Below are 12,504 nucleotides of genomic sequence, written 5' to 3'. Positions count from 1 at the left end.
TCTGGTGTTTCCCTGCGACGGTGAGACAGGCAGACCCAAGCTGGCTCCACAGAGGTTGAGCTGATAGGTGACCTGATAGGTTGAGCATTAGATGACATAGGTTTTTCTCGGGAGAACATCTCACACTGGTCCAGATCCTCAATTTGAAGACCCTGCGTGGTGCGTTGGGAGCACGTGGTTCTGCCCATATCCACCGACAGGATTTTTTGAGTTTCAAGCAAGGGGTTATCAACAGGACCCCAAGTCCAACATCCTTGTCCGACATCTACCTCATTCATTTTTGCACAGCCCCTTCCTGTTAGTAGTTCATTTCAGCCCACCCCAAACACACACACACACACCCCCCTTATTGTGACCTGCCTACTGTTATCACTTCTTCCCCCAGACACCAAGACTGACCTCAAATTTTCCCTCTTGAGGTGGGAGGAAAAAGCAGCTCGCTTCTTACCTATTCCTTCAGTGGGTCTTACAGGCTTCCTTGGAGAACTGCTTGCAAGGAGGGCAGTCGTTGGCAAGGGCATGAAAAGAGCGGGAAGTGGTTCGGCTTAGCGGTAGAGCCCCTGCTTTGCACGGGGAGGTTCCAGAGTCCAGTCCCTAAGCAGAGCTGGGAAAGTCTCCTGTCTGAAACCCTGGAGAGCTGCTGGACTGTGTTAAACTATGTGGATCAATGGCCTGACTTCCTATGGGAAGGAGCTCCGGCTGTCTTTATATCCCACTTCAAAGTCCAGAGTGGAAAATTCCCTTCTGCTCACAGTCCCCGTAGTCCCCAATGCTCACTTATTAGGACTCTTCTCTCAGATTCCCACCACCATTGCCTCTCCCATTCAGACCCCATCATCCAGCCTACGAGGAGCTCTACCATGTTTGTAGAGATCAGCTGAGTGGCAACGGCGCCACCTGCTGCTGAGGTAGAGGAATAGTTTTGGCTCCGTTTCTGGGACCGTCCATAAACTTGTCGCACCTTTAAAACTCCCTTTCTTCATTATCCCGGCCCCTATTTATCATGTTTTGCTCCATTTTAAGCCACGCTCCTCTGCTATCTCCTTCCCCTTTGCAATTTTTTTCTGGATGGTCTTCCACCTATCATAGTTTCTTGTCGCAACATTCTCGCGCTGAACCCCAAGTAAGGAGCAGAGAAAACAAATTAGCTCAGATATTGTCCCTAAGCAGGGAGTCTGCCCTTAACGAGACCTTTTTTTTTTCTTTTTTTCTTTTAATTTTTAAAATTTCAGTTTTAATTTAATTTCAGCAACTGTTACCCTGCACATGCCCAATCTCATCTGATCTCGGAAGCTAAGCAGGGTCAGGCCTGGTCAGTACTTGGATGGGAGACTGCCTAGGAACACCGGGTGCTGTAGGCTTATACCATGATCTCGGAAGCTAAGCAGGGTCAGGCCTGGTCAGTACTTGGATGGGAGACTGCCTGGGAATACCGGGTACTGTAGGCTTATACCATAGTCTTTCGAGTCTGAAGGCTGCCAACCATTTTCAGTGCAGAGATCTCCCTTTCAATGACTATACATTAGTAGGGTCAGTTGGCGTCCCAATCTCTTTTAAATTGCTGTTCATCTTCAGAACTTGCAGTTCTGAGGACACACTCAGAACTTCCACAGCCACATTAGGTATTTAACTACCTCTGAGAATGCAAAGTAGAATTTGCTTTAAAGAAATTTTTGGTCACTTTTTTCTTGTTTTTGTGTTTTTTTTTTCCTTTTTTCTTTTCGTTTGTGCTCAAACTGGCCCTCCAGGACAAAGACAAAGTAAGTGACGGCCCCATTGCCTGCTTTGCCCCATGTGGGGCCCTCATCATCTATTCCTGAATTGCTTGTATTTTTTTTCCTTTTTATTTATCCTTCTGTCTCCGTGTCCCAGAGACACCTCTTCCTTCTTCCCATTCTCTCTGCACTTCCTGCCACATTGCCTGTTTAATTTATTTCCATTCTTGCCTTGGGGTTTCCTCATCTGAGTCTCCCTTCTTTGGAATTTGATTGCTTATTTTCCAAGGTTTAGTCAAATAAGCCTTTCCCGATCGTCTTTTCTTTTGCCTTTTACTTTTTTTTTTTTTTTAAGTCATCATGTTCTGGTTTCCAGGTCCTCAATATCTATTTCAGAGACTTCAGGGCTTCACACTCTTGGCAACAAAAGTAGAAAATGGGTTGGAGGGGGAGGTCTAAAATGAAACCCTCTTCTTCCATGACTTAGATCTGCTTCTACTTCCTACCCTGGTTTCTGACAAAAGAGTTGGATGGAACAATGAACAAAGTGAAAAGTCTTGTAGTGCCTTAAATGCTGACAGGTTTATTTATTATGGCATCGGTATTTGTGGACTCAAACCCACTTTATCAGGTTCATGAACTGAATCCTTCATGGGTAGATAGAAAGATAGATAGGCTACTGAACCAGAATGTCTCAGCAAGTTTCATTCGGTTAACTTATGCTCAATCATGACTAGGGATTTTTCTTCCTCTACTGATCTATTGCTATGTTTCCACAGCAAAGCTAGGACAATTGTTTTATCACCCATAACCGATGTCGTGAATGATCATTGTGGCAATCTTGTATAGATTTGAAATGTCATAGACGAGAACTCTATGGCCTGATGGTCAGTTTTCATTTTTCTTACACATCTACCTAGCAATTCATCTGCTAAACATTTCCACTTACCCTATCTGATGAAGTGTGCTCTTGCCTAACTCGTTAAAAGCTGGGGGGAGGGGCACCTACAACCTAGTCCTACAATATGGGACCCACTTGCCCGTGCATCTGTTGACAGAGCCTAGCAGTAAAGAGGTGGGGCTCGCGTGCCAACCAGCGAGAGGGGTGAGCAAGTGAATGGCCATGGCTTCTCTTCCGACCTGCTAGTTCCCAATCAGTGTGTGGTACTTCTCTGTCATTCTGCCCCAGGCCAACTGAAAGGAGAAGAGGGGCAAAGAGGGGCATGGCAATGGATGTGCCCACTATTCTGAAAGACAGGGAAAATGAGGCAAGACATGGAGAAGAGGCGGTGGTGAGGAGGCAAGTGGCTGGAGATCAAGGGGGCTCGCTGAAGATTAGGGGACTTGACCAAAGCACCCCGTCCAAAGCTTAAAATCTCTAGTGGAATTCATCTGACCTCCCAACCTTTGCCCCTCGCTACTGTTCAAACTGTGCAGGCCTGGTGCCTTCAGCCAAAATGGCAACAGCCGCATGAGGCAGAGTCCCAACACACCCGCGACTGCAGGCTTCTACTCTAGTCCGCTAAATGCGATGCCACAATAAATGTACTGATCGTAAGATGCCACCGGACTTTTTGTTGTTGGTTGCCTGCTGTTACAAGCACCATCTGAATGAAGGACATGTTTTTAAACACTTAGGACTGGTTTCAAAAGGCCAGTTTGAAGCGGAGTTAGCAAAACCCTTCATGCCGTGCGCCACTGTGCACTGCCCTGCTGAACTGAGCTGCTGTCACACATACACACACTGGCCGATGGCAGAGAGGCTGTCTTTGAAAATGGTAATGTGTTTTTGGCACATTGCACCCCCTTTTCCCCTAAGCAAATGGAAAATCAGGGGAGCCATTTACAGGGGCCGTTAGAGGAAGACCCAGGAGATTTAATAATAATAATAATAAACTTTATTTATACCCCGCCCTTCTCCCCAAAGGGACCCAGGGCGGCTTACAACATGTTAACAACAGATTAAAACATAAACCTTTAGGGCCTTTCTGGAGAATGGCACAATATCTTTGGAGGTGATGAGGCCTCAAATTCAGAAGTTAGGCTGGGATGAGTTGGATGTACAATCAGACTGCGGTATCTGCAGGGATTCTATTCTGGAATCCCTCTCGGATGCCGGAATCCTTGGACACCAAAATCCACATTTAAAGCACTTTAAAACCAAAGCACCCAAATCCAACATTCTTACCTCTTTGTGGCCAAATCACCTTGTTTCCAAGCCCATCGAGCTATTTTTTTTAGCACTAAAAGACCCACTTCTGGGTCACGTAGAGGTTCGTTTGTTCTCCCAGGCTTGTCCCCAAATGCATTGCCGAGAAGAAGGGAACCTCCACGTGACCCCGAAGTGGGTCTTTCAGTGCTAAAAAAACAGCTCTATGGGCAGGGAAACAGCACAGTTTGGCTGTGAAAACGTAAAAACATTCTATTTAAGTGCGCTTTTTTTTTTTTTTTTAAAGGGGCTTTAAATGTAGACATCAGATATCTGCTGGGATCCACGGTAAATCAAATCTACAGACCCACAGATACCATACTAGGAAACTATGCAGGGATGGGGGGATCTTCAGCTTTCTGAAGGCAACTTCTGCTTTCCCTCTTTGATGTGCGAGTTCCTCCACATGGCCCACCCATTTGGTTTCTGGTATCAAGGGAGCAGGATCTTATTAAGGATGCAATATGTTTCCCCAACCTCCCCTGCAGGCTAGCGAATCGGAAGAGAACGGGTCCGACAGCTTGATGCATTCCATGGACCCGCAGCTGGAGAGACAGGTAGAAACCATCAGGAACCTCGTGGACTCCTATATGGCAATCGTCAACAAGACCGTCCGCGACCTCATGCCTAAGACCATCATGCACCTTATGATAAACAATGTACGTACAGGTCAATGGGGTTTGCATATGTAGTATCTCGATTGCCCTCGATGAAGCCCTCAGTGCAACTTAGTGAGGTCTAATATAACAGCTGGCATATAGAGCAAGGGCAGTACCTGGCAAGAGTGGGCTCAAATGGCTGGGCAGGATCTTGGTTGGCATAACTGAGACCCTGCACATGCCCAATCTCGTCTGATCTCAGAAGCTAAGCAGGGTCAGGCCTGGTTAGTACTTGGATGGGAGACCGCTTGGGAATACTGGGTGCTGTAAGCTTGTATTGGCAACCTTCAGTCTCGAAAGACTATGGTATCGCGCTCTGAAAGGTGGTTCTGGCACAGCGTCTAGTGTGGCTGTAAGCTTATACCATAGTCTTTGGAGACTGAAGGTTGCCAACCAGCAAAAGGTGGCATGGAGAAGCCAGGCAGTCCAAATCAAGGATTAGTTGAATGTTTTTTTTTCATTGTAGCCAGATTAAATCACAGTATAGCTGCAAAGGGACTGGAGAAAAGTACAGAAGATGGCAGAAGGAGAGAAGTTATAGAGGGCACCGAGTGTCAAAGCGGAGAGAGATTATTTCTAAGGAGGTATACTGAACCCCAAATAGGGGTTTGTGTTTCATGGGACTTACTCCCTATTAAGACTGTAGCCATACATACTCTTACCTGGGAGTAAGTTCCACTGAACGCCCTGGAATTTACTTCTCTAGAAATACTCATGAAATCACTCCACCTGTGTGTTTAGGATTACAACAGTAGTTGCAGGGTATTTGCAAATATTTCATCCTGATGGAGGCTGTGGCCTTCCAAGGATGCGACTTTATCCGAGGAAGAGATGGGTTTAAGTGTTTGCGGAGCAGATCTACTCCAACAGTCATTCGTGGTCTTTGTTTTTCTCCTCTGCAGACAAAGGAGTTCATCCACTCAGAACTGTTGGCAAACCTGTATTCCTGCGGAGACCAAAACACCCTGATGGAAGAGTCGGCTGAGCAGGCCCAGAGGCGCGACGAAATGCTGCGCATGTACCACGCCTTGAAGGAGGCGCTTCACATCATCGGGGATATCAACACCACCACCATCAGCACGCCCCTGCCCCCGCCGGTGGACGACTCTTGGCTGCAGGTGCAGAACTTACAGTCCGGACGCAGGTACCTGAGGCTCCGGGGGAGGCCCCTACAGACCTTCCTGATGCCTCTTTTAGCGGCTAGATGGGGCCTCCTGCTAGAATGGGAAGGAAGGGCTCTGGGGGCTTTCCGATGAGGCGTGGTGCTCTTGATATCTACCAGGGCATTGCAGGGATCTTGAAGCACAAAAGACACTCAAAGTCTGTACGAATCCTGACTCTGGAGAGAAAGACGATGGTTGTTCTTATTTCAAAGAGCTGGAAGAGGGTTGAAAGGAGGGATTGCGGCTCTGGTGCATGTGCTGACCTCACTTTTTCTCAGGTAGACACATCTGGCTGGCTTTTGTACTGTTTAAAAAAACAACTGTAGAGGCACCTGCAAGAGCAGCTGAGAGACAAAGGATACCCGAGCTCTTTGCTGCTGCAATTGCCGTCTCTCCCTCTGACCGCTTCCAACTCTCTTGAAAACAGTTGCGCCTCCACCCTGAAGTTCGTGACAGCATTTGGAAAGCATTTCCTGCCACTGCAGTGAAAGTTCTCTCTCTCTCTCTTCGGCAGGTCCCCCACATCGAGCCCTACGCCCCAGAGGAGAGCTCCGGCAGTCCCGCCAGCCAGGCCCGGATCGCGAGGCCCGGCTCCTGGACCTCCGCCTGCTGGTGGTCCCAACCTGGGTGGTGCACCTCCTGTGCCCTCTAGGCCCGGGGCCTCCCCGGATCCTTTCGGGCCTCCCCCTCAAGTTCCATCTCGGCCCAACCGTGCCCCTCCCGGCGTCCCCAGGTAAGTGTGGTTATGCAGGGAGTGGAAGGGGGAAAACACAGTCCGGGCCTCAGCTACACACCAGTTGCAATCATCAGTGCACTTCCTAGGGGGTAAGACTGATGGGGGGCTGAGTGCTGAAATAACGTGCTTAGGATTGTCCTGTAAGTACCCTTCCTCTTCTTGGCACTGGATGCTTGAAAAGAGGAGGAGCTCAGTTCTCCTACTTAGGGCAACTGTGAGAAATCAATCAGGGGAGTTCAAAAACGTCAAGCTCCCCCGATTGATTTCTCACAAGCTGGGTTAGGGAGAACGGTCCTGACTGCAGGCAAATGAATGCAGGAGATCCGAGCTTGTCTACCTTGACTCAATGAGCCAGGTCTCTGCCACCTCCCCGTCCCCTATGGTACTTCAAACGTTATCCTGGGGCAGCAGGTAGGTGACCTTAGTGACTGAACAGGGCGTTACAGTTCCCTGCAAGGAAAAGGCACTCTGGGCACTTGACCCAGCAGGGAAAGGTCCAGTCTAGCCCTGGTGGCAAAAAGACATTCTGCTGGGACCTGGAGCATGCCATGCTGCTGCCCCAGATGCCTTCCTAGTCACTGCTGCCCCAAGGTAAGTTTTGACATGCTTTGGAGCTGGTGGGACGGGGAGGCAGCATGGGGAAGTTGCAGCTACTGTCACGGCTACCCTCCCTCTTTTCCAGGACAAGGGAGTAGAAGGCTGTGCAGCTCAGGTGGTTAGCAAATGATCAGTAAAATTGCTTGCAAAGCTGCGGGGATCTACGCACAGTCCTTGAGCAGTGCATTGTGGGTACTAGCGCCTCCTTCCTCCTGCGGCTGCATGGGTATTGGTTCTTCAATTCCTCGCTTGCTGAGGTTTCTCTCTTCAACAATAAGGACTCCTTGGTGGAGCTGAGAAGCAGGTGGCTTGAGAGCTCATTGCAGGTGGTGGTCCTGACTGAAATGGCAACAGGGCAAGTTCCCTGGTGGGAAGGCAGCAGCGAGATGGGGCAGAGATGAGTGTGCCATGGCAAAAAACAGATGGGGGACGACGACTCCTGAACATGAGGCCCCTGTCTTTCTCTAGCAGAGGAAGAAGTCCCCTAATCTAGGATGTATAGATTCTCTCTTATATCTGGGCAGTCCAACTCCCCACTCCCATTAAGATCACCTGCCAATCAAATTCACTAGACAACCCACTGACCTAGTATTTAATGTGTGAAGGAGAAAAACCCTGCCTGCTTTCTCCACAACAGGCAGAAATGTTCTTATGACCCTTAAAATCCTTTAGCTTCTCCTCACTCCCCAACCCCTTCAATGTTTCCAACTGTCAAAGCAAATGTTTGGGGTGGGGTGTGTTTGGGGAGTGAAGAGAGTCTCTCTCCAACTGCAACTTGAAGAAATATTGTGCCTCTCTTACTGCAATGGGAATCACTGTAATAGACACACAGCCACCTTTCCGGGGCCAAGTTACACAAATGCATACTCCATTGGACATTGTATGTGACTCCAACAGGAAGTGCCTCTTTTTTTCTGTAAAGATAGCCATCAAGGGCAGCAATCTTGGTGGGAACCGAGATACGCAGGGAGGGGGAGATTCACTCCCCACCCCACCCAATAGTGTTTTCACCCAGTAAGTCGCCCTGTTGAAGTGGTGATTTACTCAATCGCTGCAAATTTCCACTTCAACTGGGTGATTTTTCAGGATCAAAACAGTATTTGACTGGAAAGGGGGAAGTTCAGTCAGGATTGCTGCTAACAGAGACCAATGTGTCTCCGTTTTCTTGAAAACAATTGTCTAACTTGTTCTCAAGAAAACAGAGACACTTTTGGTTGGAAGCATGTCTTCTGTGCACCGAGTAAGTGCATGAATGTTCAGAGCAATGCACTAGATAGAAAGATACTGAACAAAACTTGGAAATGGACCCCAATGTAAATCCCCCTCACCTTAAGTCACTAGACCCAACACCACTTGGGCAGCGGGGCAGATGAGGAAACGAAACCTCACTGCTCTAGCTTCTCTAAGGTAAGCCCAAAGTTAAATCTCAACTTCCGTGTCTAGAGGAAATACCTCCTTCCTGATCATCTCACAAAGACAGAGTTTCCCCACAGATGTGTAACAATCTCGACTATGAGAAACCAAACCAGATATGTGGTGCTACACCCTCTCTCTAGTCCCATGACTTGGCTACCCACAAGAATGAAATCTCTATAACGAGACTGCTGAGAATCTAGTAAAACTCATCTTACCTGAGAAGGTCCTGCTGTCTGTCTTGGATGTAGGGAAGATAAGGATTTATACTTTGTACTGAGGCTGGGTGAAGAATGAGGTGTGAAGAGGGATCCTACCACTTCAGACTGGGTGCCCTCTTTGAATGTTTACCACACCTAGGAAACGTTCTGTAAGGAGAAAAGCAGGGAGAGTGGTTGGGGCCTATCAGCTTGTTTGCAGTCTCCAGTTTCCTAGCCGCCTGGGTGTCTGTGCTTAAAAAAAACAACTGCCATGCAAAAGTGGCCCAGTGCCTTCTTCCAACACAAGACCTTCCTTACATAGACCAGGCTTGAGACAGATGCAACCACTCAACCGCAGTCAAATCCTGTCCATTCCAACCAAACACAGGCTCTATGGGACGTTGACCAGAGGATGCCGACTTCTTTGCCTGCCTGAGTACTGCTCGTTCCTTGAGAGCTCTTTCCTTGCTATAAAAAAAAACAAAAACAGAGAATCCTGTGGCACCTTCCAAAATAATCCCATTTATTTCAACAGAAGCTTTCATAAGTCTACAATCCGCTTCACCTGATGCGCAGAGTGAAACCCTCTATGTTCTGTAGGCGCCTGGGTGTCGCAAAAATCTAATTAACTTGCCAGTATTTTCTTGAGGTTCTTGTCACTGCGCTTATTTTGTAAAATTGTAAACCTAAGGTCAGCCTTCTTTCCTATCCTCTTGCAGATTCACTCAGCTGTTTGTGGTTCTTTTCTATACCCAGATGGGCATACAGTAAATACACACACACGTATACATACACAAACATGCACCGGCCTACAAAAGGCCTCATTTCATGTACCCAGTGAAGTGAACTGTAGGTTCTATTGAAACGCACAGCTTCGCTTTTAAGGTGCCACAAGGCTCTGTAATCTTTTGGCTTCCTCGGACCAACTTAGCTCACAAGTTCTTTCCCGGGTCAGTGCACGCTGCGTCTCTAGGGGTAGAAGCAGAAGTGAACCAGGCTGAAAAGGATGCAGGACGATTGTTTCTGGGTATCTGTCCCCCCCCCCTTTTAACCATCAAATTCTTCGAGGTGCAAATACGAACCCGCAGTGCTCTCACCTGACTCCTCTGGGCGCAGGGACTTGTGTGCAGGTGCCTCACTGACTCCCTATCCTCCTCCGGGTTCTTCATAGCAACGCTTCTCTTAGCGCCCGTGGTTGTGAGCATGTGCTACTGTTACGTATTGTCAGGTCTTGTTTCCCACCATCCACCACCACCTCCTGTTTCATTTGCTTTTGCCGTTGTCTTCAGTTTGGGTTTCAATGTGCAGTTCTTTTCTGTGGCCCCAGCACATTTGTGCTTTCTCTTTCTTTCCCCCCCCCCCCGCCCCTGCTTTCATGCCCTATATTCCATCCCTTCATTCATATGGAAGATCTATTCTATATACTGGCAGGATACTGCAAGTGGCCCAAAACGGACAACTGACATGCTGCGTTCCTTCTCTGCCCCACCTCTCTTGTGACTTCTTCCCATGTTTTCCTGGTAAAAGCTGGGGTTTAATGTCTTGGGTAGACATTAAAATGCTTTGGGGCTTGAGCACCACACAGTTTTGCTCAGGGTGAGCCTACACAGCAGCAAATTAAAGAGTGTGTGTGTGTGTGTGGGGGGGGGGTGTTCACACACACTTGGAAAACAGTTGACTTTTACAGCCCTGATCCTGTGCTGCTGGTCTCCTGTCTGTTTTAACAGTAGAGGGAGAAGCGTTGAGGAACAGGCCACAAATTTTGTTGGATGCCTTGTGGAGGTACCCAACAACAACAACAAAACCTGATTTTTTTCCCCCCTCAGGAATGCTTTTGGCTTAGTGTCATCACAAGCTATTGTGTAGACCAGAGCCTCACAAACGACGGTTTGGGGGGTTACATCCGGCACTTGCATGGATCTTTCCGCCCGGTCAGTAGACCTTTCAGTTCCACTTTGGCTCTGGCTGGCTTCCTCCTCTTTCGGGGGACAGGGATGTTTTGAGCCATTGCATCTGCCTGGACGTCCTGTCCTGCGGCCTTCTGGGATGTTGGGCAAGTGATGCAACTGCCCAAAGAGCCCTTGTCCTCTGAAAGAGGAGGATGTCACGCAGCGCCCTAGCAGTACGCTTGGATGCGGCGGGGATGGCGACCACATCCCGGGTGCAAGTTTGAGTGCCGCTGGTATAGACTTACCCTCGGGCATACCGAGAAAAGTTATGCCCGTGACTGCGTGGAAATCACGTGCAACTGAGTCACTGCAATTGTTGGGACCCATTGAGATCTTGCAGTTTACGGGGCTGGAGTCAGGCCTTCGTAGTGCTCAGCTAAGACACCTGCAGAAAGTGTGCCACATGTCAGGGAAAGTAACATGAGTTTCAAGCCCCCCTATCGTGCATTATATTCTGTTTTATACAAAAGCTCAGCATCCCACCTGTATAAAATTCCCAAAAGCATCAGGATGTGCTTCCTCTCTCTCTCTCTCTCTCACTTTCCCCTCCCCAAGCCCTCAATACCATCACTCCACTAGACATTTTGCACAAGCCTTCCCTAAGAAGAGCCCCATCCCTTTTACCAATGACCTCAGCTTCCCGTCTGCCGTCTCTTGTATATAGAATCAGACAGTCCACCCTTGGCAGTGGGGCCAGGGCCATCTTCATCGTTACCATTTGTGTTCCTTTCCTTTTCTTTTTCTCTTTATAAAAAAAAAAGTGCCCAGCTTTTCCACACTGAGTGGAGAATACTGAACGGGGCCCGAGTCTGACAAGAGAGCATGTACTGAAAAAGTGTGTGTGTTTGCGCTTCACTGTAGTATTTTGTGTGTTTATATGCCTCAAATCTGCGCATGAACTAAGACCCTTAGTGAGAACTGAAGGGAGAGGTGTCGTAAACTTAGGGGGGGTTTGGGGTGCTCAGAGTTCTTGGTTCTCGAACCCTAAAGCCCTCAAGGCCCCCTCCCATCCAGTAGTACTGCCACCACCCTGTATGTGCCAGTGCCTCAGTCCAGGAATTAATTCTATATCTTGCAGGCACTGAGCTCTTTCTCCAATTAGAGCCTCAGTCCTCAAGTTACTAGACCTCAATGAGCACTTGGTAGCTTGCTGAACGGCTAGGCAGGATTCGGAACCCTTGTCCCCAATAGACAATGAAACAGCTTAGTAAAAGGTATTTTAGTTTATTAAGTACATGTGTCGGCATCCTTCAGTCTCGGAAGACTATGGTGTCACGCTCTGAATGGTGGTTCTGGAACAGAGTGTCCTCTCCAGTGCGCAAAGCCTGGGTAAAGTAGGTATGGAGGATAGGCTGTTACCCATGCAGCAAATCCCCCCTCTCCACGTCGCTGAAATGGTCCAATGGAAAGGCAGAGGCCAATATGGTTGGTTCCAGCGGCGTTGCAGGAGTTGCCAGAACGTGACTATGTTCAGCCATGAACTGCCTCAGGGACTCCGGCTCCTGATTTTGCCTCGAGGTTGACTCCTGAAGCCTTTTCCGTAACTGGATGTAGCCACAAGGCAGTGGAGGTTTGGGATCAGAGTTTTCCTTCTCTCAGATGAGCTGCCTTCCCAGGCTGACGAGTCCCATCTACCCGGTGGCTGTTTAGTCGCCTCTTACGACAAGTACAGCCAAACTGAGGGCCTATTCTTATCCCCAGCCCCCAGGGGAATTAAGTACATAAGGTTACATAAGGCAGCAAATGCTTGAGGCATAAACATCTAGGAGACCTATCAGCAATAAAATAATAAAGCTAGCTGGCTATCTCTATTAATCCCTATCTCTCACCTGGGTCAGTTACTCTTGTAGATCTTCTAGCTCC

At 48.4% G+C, this 12,504-nt stretch overlaps 1 protein-coding gene and 1 long non-coding RNA gene across 6 annotated transcripts in view; one reads left to right on the top strand and one right to left on the bottom strand.

The window, feature by feature from the left end:
- The window catches only part of DNM1 (dynamin 1), a 121,005-nt gene that overhangs the window by 100,635 nt on the left and 7,866 nt on the right, over positions 1-12,504 (top strand). For 3 of the 4 annotated variants that reach the window (XM_066610813.1, XM_066610812.1, XM_066610815.1), the window contains 3 exons: positions 4,413-4,583; positions 5,486-5,727; positions 6,261-6,479. In XM_066610813.1, the coding sequence (XP_066466910.1) occupies positions 4,413-4,583; positions 5,486-5,727; positions 6,261-6,479 (632 nt within the window). Of the gene's footprint in view, positions 1-4,412; positions 4,584-5,485; positions 5,728-6,260; positions 6,480-12,504 lie in introns of those variants that run through there. The other variant, XM_066610814.1, reaches the window with a different exon arrangement.
- Positions 6,765-12,504, bottom strand: part of LOC136635583 (uncharacterized) — a 9,152-nt gene continuing 3,412 nt past the window's right edge. The window contains exons 2-6 of one of the 2 annotated variants that reach the window (XR_010793402.1): positions 10,887-11,026; positions 9,527-9,661; positions 9,011-9,160; positions 8,711-8,860; positions 6,765-7,443 (exon numbers count right to left, since the gene is read on the bottom strand). This is a non-coding gene — a long non-coding RNA (uncharacterized lncRNA). Of the gene's footprint in view, positions 8,861-9,010; positions 9,161-9,526; positions 9,662-10,886; positions 11,027-12,504 lie in introns of both variants that reach the window. The other variant, XR_010793401.1, reaches the window with a different exon arrangement.

This window comes from Tiliqua scincoides, chromosome 16 (genome assembly GCF_035046505.1).
Source record: "Tiliqua scincoides isolate rTilSci1 chromosome 16, rTilSci1.hap2, whole genome shotgun sequence".
In the NCBI taxonomy this organism is placed as follows: Eukaryota; Metazoa; Chordata; class Lepidosauria; order Squamata; family Scincidae; genus Tiliqua; species Tiliqua scincoides.
Note: the sequence above shows the minus strand (reverse complement) of the source record. Positions and strands in the feature narration are given on the sequence as shown.